This window comes from Chironomus tepperi, unplaced genomic scaffold (assembly GCF_022539635.2).
Source record: "Chironomus tepperi strain 1889 unplaced genomic scaffold, CSIRO-AGI_Ctep_v1 contig_85, whole genome shotgun sequence".
In the NCBI taxonomy this organism is placed as follows: Eukaryota; Metazoa; Arthropoda; class Insecta; order Diptera; family Chironomidae; genus Chironomus; species Chironomus tepperi.
In genome coordinates, this window is record NW_027226207.1 from 1,347,326 (window position 1) to 1,360,025 (window position 12,700).

Sequence of the window (12,700 nt, forward strand, 5' to 3'; positions counted from 1 at the left end):
TTTTTATGTGTGTATCAATAAAGAAAAGAAAGAGAATTTTCCATTTAAAAATGTCAATACTAAAGAAAATATTCAGGTATAATATTTTGATACTCGACTTACCTCGGTTTCTGTATCCGTAAGAATATAAGTCGGTGGTGGTTGTAGTTTAACTTCATTCATTCTCATTTCACGTGCCTTGGCTAGTTCTTCACCTTCAGTTTGTGAATCGGCATCGTCATCTTCACTTGAATATCCATAAAATTCATCCTCACTGTCTTGCATTGTTGATCGCTTATCAATCCAGTCAGATGCAAGCTGTAATGTTTGTGCATCAACACCAACTGGATCTTCAAAATTGTCACTATCTGAATCAGTATCAGTTTCATCTGAACTTGATTCATCATCAACAGAATCTTCATCTCCTGTTCCGAAATTCAAATCTGTCCATTCATTTTCGTCCATGATTTGATCAGCTTCTTCTTCACAATATGAACGTTCGTCTGCATTCTCAAATTCAATTCTCTCTGGAGTCTTACCACGATTATCAAGGTCATCTCCCGTAGCTCTTTCTTCTGAATTTCGTTTTTGTTGCTGTGCCTTGAATGCAGCATAGTCAGCTTGACGTTGTTTGTGTTGGAGTCGTTTCGGAACAAATTTGCTATCTTTTGGTGGTAACTTAAAGTGTTGAGTGCAGTAGAATTTTCCATCTGGATTTTCACGGTCGAATGCATATCCACCTAATTATTGGAAAGACATTAAAGGATTATTGAGAATCTATAAAACAAAGTCTAGTTCACATACCTAATCTTAAGTTAGTATGACAGTGATGGCATTTTAAGCATGATCGATGTAGAACCAATCCTTCTGCATTGATTTTCTCCATCAAGTATACACGTTGTTTACAGAAGTGACAAGATTCCGATACACCCTGTGATGATAAAATCAGACCGCTTTTTTGTGCTGGTTGTTGATTTTCTTCACCTTTCTTCTTTCCGAAGGTTGAAGCAGCAATAGATGCAACTTTGTTTTTACCTCTTTCGCCACGATCTAAAGCTGAACCTTCCTTTAATTGTTTGTCAAGAGCTTTAATAGTTTCATCAATCTCTTTATATTTCATATCACTTGGATCTTGACAGTCTGGCTTCTGCATTTTATTTTGACGTGCCTCAAACTGTTCACGATTCCATTTTGGAACTTTCTCACGACTCTTGCCAATGTCAGTAATTTTCTTTGACATTAGCATTTTCTTCTCAATTTCTTTCACATTCCAGTCATTACTTTCAATTTTTCCAATAGCTCTCAGTAAGTCTTTTGGCTTTTTGTTAGTTGCGGCAGCATTTTTCGTTGTAAATTTCTCTTCAATATTGCGTATACGATTGCTAAATGGATCATCAAGGATGTTACCACTTCTTGGCAGTGCTGATGTTATTCCACGTTCACGGTCCTGTGAATTGATAGAAAGTTAGTAAATAAATTTATATTTTTCATTTTAAAACATCATTTCACAATCAAAACGATTAAGAGATGTTAAATATTAAGTCATCAAAAATTATAATTAGGTTCATAAATCAACAAGAAACGCGTCTTTGGTAACAAATGTAATTAGAGCACGACGGTGTTAGTTTTAAAGCCATTTATCAATTTATTTAATATTACAAAGCTCAAATGTCAAAATAATTTTTTATATACAGAAGAAGAAAAAGCTTCAACTTTTAATATATTTAGTTGTTAGAGGCAACATCACATAAAAGTCAGTTGAGAGTTATGGAAAAAAGCTTTTATTTTTAAACGAAAAATCCAACAACAACGAAATCAGCTTACAGGATACAGCAACTTTTTCTCTAACTCTTTAACGCGATCTGTAAATTCCGGTGCATTTTGCCGGTACATGTAGATTGAATAATCTTCAAACGCATCGGAAGTTTCTTCAATGCCACTTTCACGCAAAAAATTTGCAACTTGCAACATTTGAAGACTTTTTACAAAATTATCAGTTTGATTTTTTCGCTGTTGACGACGTCGATTTTGACGATCAATACGATTTGCATCTATATCTGCTAAACGTGCCATTCTTTCTTCCTTTAATAGAAATTTTTATAATTTGTTTTCAATTCTTTTATATTTTCTTTCAATTCTACAATTTATTTTTGCAAAAAAATGTTAAGAGTATGTTACAAATTCGGGAATATGTCTATGCATTAGTGCTATTAATAGAAGCAAAAATTGAGTGAGAGTCAAGTATGTATATAATTCCTAGCTTAAAAAACTAATAATCCAATGATGTAGAAAATAATCACAAAATTAATCGACATCAAGAGCCACTTGTAACAAAATGACCGAATTTCATCGAAATGGTACTGAAAGAAATTTTTATAACTTAACTAATGTTCTTGCCAATTGAGTTCGAATTCCCTTATGACACACGATAGTCATTAAAATGTAAATAATATTATTCAATAGGAACCGAAAATCATTTTTTGTAGAAATAATTTTGTTAACAAACTTACAATATTTCCTCCATATTTCTCGTAGCTTCTTCGTTTACGTCCTCTACGATGTTCTATGTTCTGTTCTCGGGTGGGTGATACTAAGCATAGGAATTAAGACAAGAATTTTTAATTAAATTTATGCACGCGTGCTGATATGTCAAGATTTATATCCCATTTACCTGGCAATTTATCACGTGATTTTTTAGCACCATTTTCATCATTCGCAGCCTCTCGTTTAGCAGCAGCGATGCGATGTAATTTTGTAAAGTCTGACATGTTGTTGGTTTTTTGTGTTTGAGTTTTCTGCTTGAATTCCGCATAATCCAATTTAGGATGTTTGACATGTGGAATTTCGCCTCTGAATACTTCACAGATTTGCTCCAAATAATGTAGCCATGTTTTGATATCAATATCTTGTAATGTAATTGATTCATCAGCCGACATTACGCGAGGTATTTTAAATTCTTTTTCAAATATACTAAAAGCAATCTCATTTGATTCCTCTGGCAAAGCATTTTCTATTGCATTCCAATCACATAAATCGGGTCTATATCTGTATATAAACATTTTTGTTTGTTTGCGCAAAGCAAAACTTTCAAGGTTAAATTCAATTTCAAAAGAATATTTACCATTTTTTGCTTACCTATGAATAAGTGCACATAAAACCTTTCCATTCGTGAATATTTGGGATGGTTCAACGATTTCTGAAATAAATTCTTGATCTTTTAAATGACTTCTTATCCATGCAAGAAGTACATTCGCCATTGGTGTTGTATCGGCAGTTCTTCGTTTTCGTGTCTTTATTGGAGGCTCAGGTAACGATTGAATAGTATTTGTATCCATATAAGTTAATTCCAATAACGTTGGGTCATCGGTGTCAAGAAGATGTTTCACCTATTATATTATTTATAAAGCAGGTTAGACATTTTAAATGAGACTGTACAAAACGAGATATACTTTACCTGATGTGGAAGCACAAATTGTCGATTAAGGTTTGGATATCGAGTCATTGGATCTAATGTATAACCTCCATGATCACGATGCAAATTTTCAGGTGTTGTCTGAGCTAATAAACGATAGATACTCTCACGTTGTGAAAGAACAGACAGCAAGCTGTTATTTGAATTTGAAAATAATTTGATTGCATATGCGGCATCCATGGCGGATAAAAATCCTCTTGCACAACCGCTTCCACTAGGCCAAAATGGTTCCAATAAACTATCACCTACGATACACATGAGAAGACGATAATTTTTGCGTACAATCATTCGTGATGAATTCTCAGCAGCAAACATCGATGTAAAGTCAAACATTGCAACATCAGGCTTGCCATAATGATTGACTGCAAATTCAAAGCTTGGCATTTGGTATTTTGTTGAAAAATCAGCCGCTTCTCTTGCATAATCTTGAAGTTTCTGTGTATTAACATTATTTTGATGTAGGAGCTCAGCAGGATCACTAAAATCTTGAATAATTACTCCTTTGTCCAATAAACTATGTTTCTTTGCAGTCATTACAAAATAATGTGTATCGTCCTTATAATAAACAATATTTTCTAAATCAATTCCCGTTTGATGATAAAGCTCTTTGAAGAATGATTGATTAAATATGAAAGCAACTCCACTAATTTCCTCTATTCTGGCTTCTTCCTCCGTGCGTCTATTTATAAAATTTGCAGTGATTGCAATTGCTAACTTTCCACGAAATTCCTTACGTCCAAAACCGGAAAGAGTATTTCTTTTTCCATCAGCACCAATGAGAACATCAAATTCATAATGTGTTATGGGATGGTCACTTGGTGCAGCCAAGCAACGCCATCCTAAACCATCACTTGGTTCTACCAAACCTTCAAAGCTCACTCCTTCATGTATTTCAATTCCAAGAAGTAATGATATTTTTAACATTAGACATTGTAGCTGTCTAATTGAAATATGATCTATAGAACCAGCACAAAATTTTCCATAAAATTTCTTAGCACCAAGTGCTCGCAGATCATGAATTAAAAATGGCCATAAATGGAGCACATTGTTTCTTGTTATACGATCACGTTTCTCTAGCACTACGACTTTAGCGCCAAGGAGTTGTGCTTCAATAGCTGACCTTAACCCGCAAGGTCCTGCTCCAATTACTAAAACTCTAGTTCCAGAACATGCTGTTCCTTTATTATAAACACGATGAGCTAGACGTGCATCGATCTTTTTCCACAGCGCTTGTGCCTTCCAATTCTTTATTTTTGCTTTGAGCTTTGGATAAAATTCATTGATAGGTCCTGGACGTAACCCAATTGTATCACACATACTTCGAAATAAACCCATAATTTGTCGCATCGTTACGGCGGATGAGAAATGATCAAACATTTCTGCTGCCAATGCGGCTGCATCATTTTCCATCATAGCAGCCATCGCTTGTTCGCTGGTCTGCTGCTGACCGGTGTTATTGTAGTGGAAATTCTGCCGATGCATTTTCTAAATTCTGTAAATAAAATTGAGAGGAATTTTTAGTAAAAAATATTTTTAAGACAGGATATAAATTACGAGGCGGTAAATACAAGTTATAAAGTGCTAAATATACACGCTTCATTATGATTTTTGTTTTATTTCATGGGAATCAATCTCTGGCAAATTTTCAGTAAATCATAGCCTTATAAATGTCAAAGAAAATTCATTCATACTGTCTGTAAATCACCTTTCTTGGATATCTATGCAACCATATTTGTTTCTCGAAAACATCAGAAGGAATTTATAATTGGCTCTTATTTCAGTTACTCGTCAAAAGCAATAATAAGATGTATCTGAACAGCTATAATTAAATATACGATATATAAGTAAAATAATTCATTAATGAAATTTCCGTATTATACACAGCATGGTGGGATGTGAGTACACAGAAAGCTATTTTTCATAGCAATTTCAGTTTTTTTGGCAAGTATTTAATTGAATGAATAATAAATGAATATGTTTAACTGTTTTTATGCCTTTCTTTCTCTATCATATGACTAATAAGAAGCTGTAAGCAAGTTCGTTAGCAAAACAACAAGAAAGAAACGAAATTTTTGTGTATTATTCATCAGCGACGTCATATCTCGGAGATTAATGGTTCATGCATGCGTTTTGAAATCGATAAGATAATGTAGACTCTCTGTCTCCATGTCGGTTTTTTATGTCGGTATTGTGTTGAAATTCATATCATGACTGTGGCTATATAAATTGAATTTTTTTTTATTGGTGAATATTAATTTTTTTTGTACAACGAAACAAGTGAGGTGAAACAGAGCATTGACACTGACCCTCCCAATGGGTGTCAATATTGTAGCTTTTTAATTGATATTTTGCAATCGCAACTTAGTTTCTTGGGTGTAATTAGAGTTTTTTTGATACTTATTTATGGGTATAAAGAATGATTGTGAGAGAGGACAACCTGGTCATGGTCTCTTGATATAGCTCACTTGTGGGCAACCTGTGAGCTGCGGCACAATATTCACAAAAGATAAAAGCTACTCGTCTGAGCTGAGATTCTAAGAAAAGGATTAAAATTCAGCACAAATCTTCATAACTAGTTGATTGCCAAGTGAGCTATAAAGGCACGTTTACTCCTTAATAAATTTTAGGAAGTACCTATTGCTAGACATGCAGGCTCATAAATTAGATTCCCTTGAATTCGGCGTAAAATTTTACACAGAGGCACTTCCTTTGTCCGATTTTCAACCATTAGACCAAACAGCCATAAAACTAATTTTGCATTAAATTACTTTCTATCATAAACTAAGCTCAATTTTCCTTCAGTTTAAACAGCTACTGTAAATAATCTTTTTTTATTATTGTACGAATTAATTTCACTGAGGAAAAATCGTAATTGAGTAGTATAATGACCGTTCGAAAGACACACAGTGTGCCCTACATAAGTCAAAAGACTTTTTAGTTGGCGCTATCTTGCGTAAAATTTTCCCTCAATTTTTCTCATCAGAAAATTGTTTTAATGCCTTTTGCCAAAAATATTTTTTGTGCAGTTAAAATGTCGAGAATTTCTTGTAAGAAAATTTGTATCTTGACTATTATCAAATAACTTTATGTGATCGTTTGCTCAGATACGACAAGTATTTGTGAAGGCATTGTGAAACGACAACAATTGCTTAACTTGTGTTGACTTACATGCTGCATTTAAGTTTATTTTTGGGTTACACTGTTGAAAGCTATTGAACGGAAACTAAAACAGGCAGAGCCAATATGAAAAATTATGGGAATTATTTAAAATGACTTTGTTTTTCGAATAGCACCGGAAAAATTCAATTTCATAGTTTAATGATCAAAACTGAACAAAGCAGCTAATTAGTTTTACAATTTTTCTTCATTTTTCATTTATTTTTCCGCTAAATTCAACCAAAATTATTGATTTATTGAAAACCACGTTCACTTTCAAGTGATCAATTTTATCGGATTTGAAATATTGATTCGCAATTGAAATCTACAGGAAAATTGATTGCAGTTAGTTTTCGATAACGATATATTACGAACATTCGTATATTACGAGTGACTTGCTGATTATTTTCTATGTCATAATGTGTCACACTTTCTCATGAATGCTTGTCACTTCTACAATGGTAATTTATTGTTCTTTATTATGTAAAATTACGACGGATAAGCAATTTTTAGTGCTTTTTGCGCACTAATGTATTGAAATTTGATTAAGTTTATAGGCATTAGTGCTAAGGGCTGTGTAAAATATTAGCATGAAAGATTTGGGGACTATTTGTCAGTGATGTATGCCGGCAATTGGAATTTTCAGCTTTATCCTATCTAGTGTCTATAAATTTTCATGTAAAGCTAGGTTTTGAAAGAAATCTCCAACCTTAATCTGTATAATACAGGAATTAGGAATTTACAACTGTACAGACATTCCAATCGACTCCATAGTGACACATTGTGAACTCATAAAGCTATTAAATTTCTACAAAATACATTCAATAAGAAAATAAATATTTTCAGCTTGTTAAACACAATAACAGTTTTGAAGTCATTAAGTTGAGGACCCCCGCGATAGAATCATTCTCTCGTCAACTCCACGCAATTTAGAAGCGAAAATTGTTTACGACCCAAAATAAATAAGCTGACGGTACATTAAAATATTCATTTGACAGCTAAAATAGTTTGAAAAGGCAATTAACCTATTTTTAATCTTCGCATTGCTTATTCTTTTTTTTATGTATTATTAACCACATGTTGAATGCATATTGAGAATTTTCTTCTTTTTGACATTAAGTTTTTGTGCTATTTTTGCTGTTTCGTAATAAATCATTTAAAATACAAAAGGAAAATGTCAAGAAAGAGTTTCCTCAAAAAATGTCAAGATCAAGTCGAAAATCAAATCACGATCGTGTCCGATTATATATTACAATTCCTTTGTCTTTAGCTAATAGCTGATTACATCATCAGTTCATTAAACTCATTCGAAAGTTTCTTTTTGATTTCATTTCTTTATTGTCAACATCAAGCAATTAAGCGTTGACTTTAGCTCTTTTTTTGGCAGAGTCAAATCAATCATAATGTGAAGAATGTGTACATGTCCATTTTTATGGGCATACGGTTATGCGAATAATTAAAAAAAAGAAAAGTGAAAAAGAAATTTCTTCAACTAAATTTGGAGATGAAGAAAAACTTTCATTGAAATTAAGTGCGTGAATTGCGAAACGTCGTCGACACTTAATTCACGTATGTAATCAGATTAATTTCTCCTTACTAACGATTGCTACGTGTGTGACTCTTTTTTTATTACGAGATCAATAATCTCTTCACATATTGCGCTCAATGTCAAAGCGACGAATATAATTTTTTTGCGCATTTTTTTTACAGAGGCAATGCGGTTTGTTGTTCGGTTTAATAAGGTGACTTTACCCATTATTTCCCATGAAGAATATTAAAAAATTCACAAATGATTCATATTTTGCAATGAGTCAATTTAGAATTTTTAATGCGGTTTTCTAGAATTTATCCAGAAAATTGCAATAGTGACTCATTCTGTTGATACTTTGCATTTTCCTTTAGGGTAGGCATGTAGCCAAAAGAGGTATTAGGGATATTAATTTTCCGAATGTTTTAGATATACAACTAGGAATGATCATGCACTCCAAATGATTTGATCTGTAGATTCCAGTCATATGCATTCTCGATTGAATCAGGTCCAGCTGTGAATAGAGGACTGTTTGCCTAGTTATGAACTTGACCTTTGTCTACTTGAAATCTTAGCCGGTTCTACTCGGGATCTTGAAGATTAATGTCTACGAGCTTCTCATTTTAAATTTACGAGTGTCCCCTCCCCCTTGCTCCCCAAATAATACTTTTGACTAATTGTTTTTCTTATCTACATGCACTACTCTTGTATAACAAGTAAGACATAATAGCCTTTCTGCTTCATTCCATTTAAATGTATATTTTTATTCGTGCTTAATTGTTATATTTATCTTCTTTGTGTACTGTTGTAAACGCAGTAATAAATGAGATTAAAATGATGAAGTCAAGGCAAAATAAAAAGCTTCCGTTAAGCATTTTTTTTTTTGGTTAACTTTCAATTTCTTTTCTCTTTTATTGCCAATTTCATTTTGATCATTTTCTCAATCGAAAATTATTCAATTTATTTCCACTTTTGAGTGCTTTTTTTATTGTTGCGGCTCTTTGTAATAATGTTCTGTCTAGATTTTTATTGTCATGACACATGAAAAATATTCCACAATAAATTCTGCTTGCTTTGTTTCCATTCAATTAAAAGACTATTAATTACACCACAATTATGAACCTTTCATCTACAGCTTCTACAGACATAATAAAAATTTTTGGGTTTTTAAAATTCGCTCATTATGAACATCGCGAAATGAAAGTTTACTTCATCTTTAAATAAATTCCATCAATCACCACGAAAAGTGCGCGTACGAAAAAAGATCAACCACCGTTTTTTAACGGAAACGATTAACGTAATGATTTTTTATTTTGTCAGTTTCTCTCTCTTCTACTCTCTTCCACTTTGTTATTTCGATGATGTCAAAAAAAAAATGTTTTATGAAGGTGAATATCACATGCCTAGCAATGACCATGAATATATCAAGCTATAAATTGCTTTGATGACAAGCTTGAATGGTAATTATTGACAATTTTCACTTTATGCTGTTTTGATGGCAGCTTTTTTGGGTAAAGGATTGTGATTATATGTCGGTGGGCTTGGCTGCTGAATGAGTGAGAGGTTCTGAAGCTTTCAGATTGGTAATTATAGATTTGAATGAAAAATGAGAAGTTTTTAATAAAGATCATTATCTGGACAAGACATTCAATCAGTAAACATCACCCTACAAGACTCATCACACAAAGAGGGATACGTCCTAGCAACCTATTACAGTCAGACATCTTTCAAGACATTTTATTACACCAACATTCTATGCAATTTGGGTGTGTGTGAAAGAATAAGTGATTGGATATTGAATGGAAAAGGAATTGACACTTTGGGTGGCATTGGATGAACAATGAAGCTTCATTTCTTCTTTTCTTTTGTGCCATATCAAAGATGAGTAATTTTGCACAAAGAAGAATTTACAGTAATTCATTTGAGTACTACATTGTTTGCTGTATCATGCTTAGAAGTCTTATAAGCTATTTGTTGTCCATAATCCACTTTCTGACTCACAAAAGAATTTCAAGTCCATTTAAATGCCATTGAAATATTAATCGATAATAAAACATTTCATTTATCACATCACTCATGGCCAATTCATCAGCGGCATCAGTCATCGTCATCACCATATTCGGCAATAACAAAAATATTGTCGCTGTGAACTTCATTAGCATTGAGACAGATTTATATTTATACGGACAGAAATGAATGAAAACTAAAAAGATTATTGTGTAAGATCCAGTCGTGAGAGGGCAATGTGTTGGCAATAAAGGCTAGATCGCTAATTGAAATCATGGCCGTCATGTAATTAAAACGTTTGAATTCCATTTCTTTGGAATGAGTAGACATGAGCAAATTCTTGATAATTGCGAAATAATTAGCTTTGTTTATCTTAATTTAATTTGTATACAATAGAAAAGAAATGGAATGAAAGAAATATAAACAAAAAACAGGTGAATTAATGCATAATGGCAATATACAGACATTCAGTCAGTCGCATTTTTACCGTTTCAGGGTTATTTACATATTTATATTTTCTGACATTTAAAGCCTCTCATTCTCCCGTCCTCTCAATCTATTTCGACTCTCAAAACATCGATGCATGTCATCGCGCTCATTGACCGCATCGCGAGAAATAATTGAAAACTGACTTTTTTTTGTCGGTTGATTGGCCAGTTAACATGATGATGACGATGATGATTGAAATGATTGGGGGGAAGCAAACATCAATGCGAACCAAAAATGTGTGTCAAGTCACCAGGAAACCTTTTTTTTCTAATTGATCAGTTTTTAACAATAAGCTACGAAAATAGCACAAACGTGCATACATGTGAATGTAAATGATGCTATTCATTACAAAAAGTACTTCCATTTACATTTTTTTACATTTCGCATATCTCATTTATTTATTTATGTATAGTCATTTTTCCACTCAACTGCTACTAGGTTATGCTGTTTAGTAATTACTAGGTGTAATTGTTTGTTGACCTCAGCAACAAATGTATCGTGTTACATGTTCCATTTTACTCCCTTATCATCTAATTATTGTCACAATACACTATGTGCACTTTTATAGTTTTCTCATAAAAAAAAATAGGTGATGTATGTGGTCGTCAGACTTGAAATGGATTTATGACATGAAAGGAGAAAGATGAAATGTCATAAATGACATGGATGGAAATACAATTTTGATAGAGTCTCGTATTGTCTCATAAAAAATGATAATGATGATGATGATGGTGATGAGTTACGATGAGTAAACATGCAAACTTTTGGAGAATTGTATTAAAAGAGAAATGTGGCACTAATTTTTTCATGTATGATATTTCAAGCGTTTAAGTTTTGAAATGCACGTACAGTTTCTGAACAGCAAATTATCATTTCACTTTATATTGTTGTTTATTGTTTGTTTTAATAAGTTGCTATGAATTTTGCGCTGTTTTTTAATTTATTAGTGCGAAATATAGGGCAATAAATTTTTACAGCCGAGTTTCAACTCAGCCAGTGCTGGGCAACCTTTTAGTTTTCGCGGCACATAACACACACTGTTAATAAGCCTCGAGCTGGCATTTCGAGAAATTTTTGACAGAGCATTAGTGTACCGCGGCACACAGGTTGCCCACATCAGTGGACTAAACCAACAATTAACAGTCTCACATTCACTATGATTCCATAAACCTGAATTGCAGATACCCCAAAAAAAATCAGCAATTCTTTTTATTAAAATCCAAAAATAAGCATCAATTAAAAAATTCATATTTTGCTGCAAATTGACTTTCTACTTCCGTTTGTGCTCATCAAATTGCTTATATTTTGTGCAATTCTCTACAAATTTAATTTATTTAGATTTATTTCATTTCATTTTAATTGATGGACGGTGAGAAATTTCTTATGCAAATTATTCTATGATATCGCTTATAGCTATTGCGGAACAGAAAACAAACTAAATAGAAACAGATATTGATTTAAACTGATTTGAATGAAGAAGTAGAAGAAAAATTTAAATTGAAAAAATCGAGGAAATTTTTTATTTCTTGCATCTAATTTAAGTTTCAAGTCATGATTGCTATTTTCTTTAATCTCACATTCAATTTGTTTAGCTATTGCACTTACTTTGAAATATATAGGAATTGATTATTTTTTTACTATTTTCTTTTTCCTTCTTGTGTTCATGACTGTCAGAAGTGCTTATATGTCGATCAATACATGAGAAAAAATTACATTAAACTAGCTATAAATCAAGTTTATAGGCTGAAGATTTTATTGCATGGATTTAAGGCTTTTTGTAAGCAGTGTTGTAATGTCTACATAGTTGCATGAACTAGAATGATCAAAATCTAGTCGCAAGAGCCATATAAGTCTTATACAGCTAGCATATGAGTGATATTGCTATGATGTGTGACTGTAGATCCAGAACTGCACCCAAATATTGATCTTTGCTTTAGCCAAAACTACATTAAATCACCCAATTGTGTCCAAAAACTAACATTCTCTAGGTAATCCTCAAATACTCATCTGGCATCAACATCCCAACTATCATCCAAATTATCAACACTGGACTATGAAAATATGAGCAA

The 12,700-nt window shown here is 32.7% G+C and overlaps 1 protein-coding gene across 5 annotated transcripts in view; it reads right to left on the minus strand.

Annotated features, from left to right (window-relative positions):
- The window catches only part of Mical (Molecule interacting with CasL), a 40,328-nt gene that overhangs the window by 16,345 nt on the left and 11,283 nt on the right, over nt 1–12,700 (minus strand). For 4 of the 5 annotated variants that reach the window (XM_070634173.1, XM_070634174.1, XM_070634172.1 and 1 more), the window contains exons 2-8: nt 3,434–4,943; nt 3,115–3,365; nt 2,651–3,024; nt 2,490–2,569; nt 1,804–2,061; nt 784–1,426; nt 103–719 (exon numbers count right to left, since the gene is read on the minus strand). In XM_070634173.1, the coding sequence (XP_070490274.1) occupies nt 103–719; nt 784–1,426; nt 1,804–2,061; nt 2,490–2,569; nt 2,651–3,024; nt 3,115–3,365; nt 3,434–4,933 (3,723 nt within the window). In that variant the 5' untranslated portion in view covers nt 4,934–4,943. The remainder of the gene's footprint in view (nt 1–102; nt 720–783; nt 1,427–1,803; nt 2,062–2,489; nt 2,570–2,650; nt 3,025–3,114; nt 3,366–3,433; nt 4,944–12,700) is intronic. The other variant, XM_070634176.1, reaches the window with a different exon arrangement.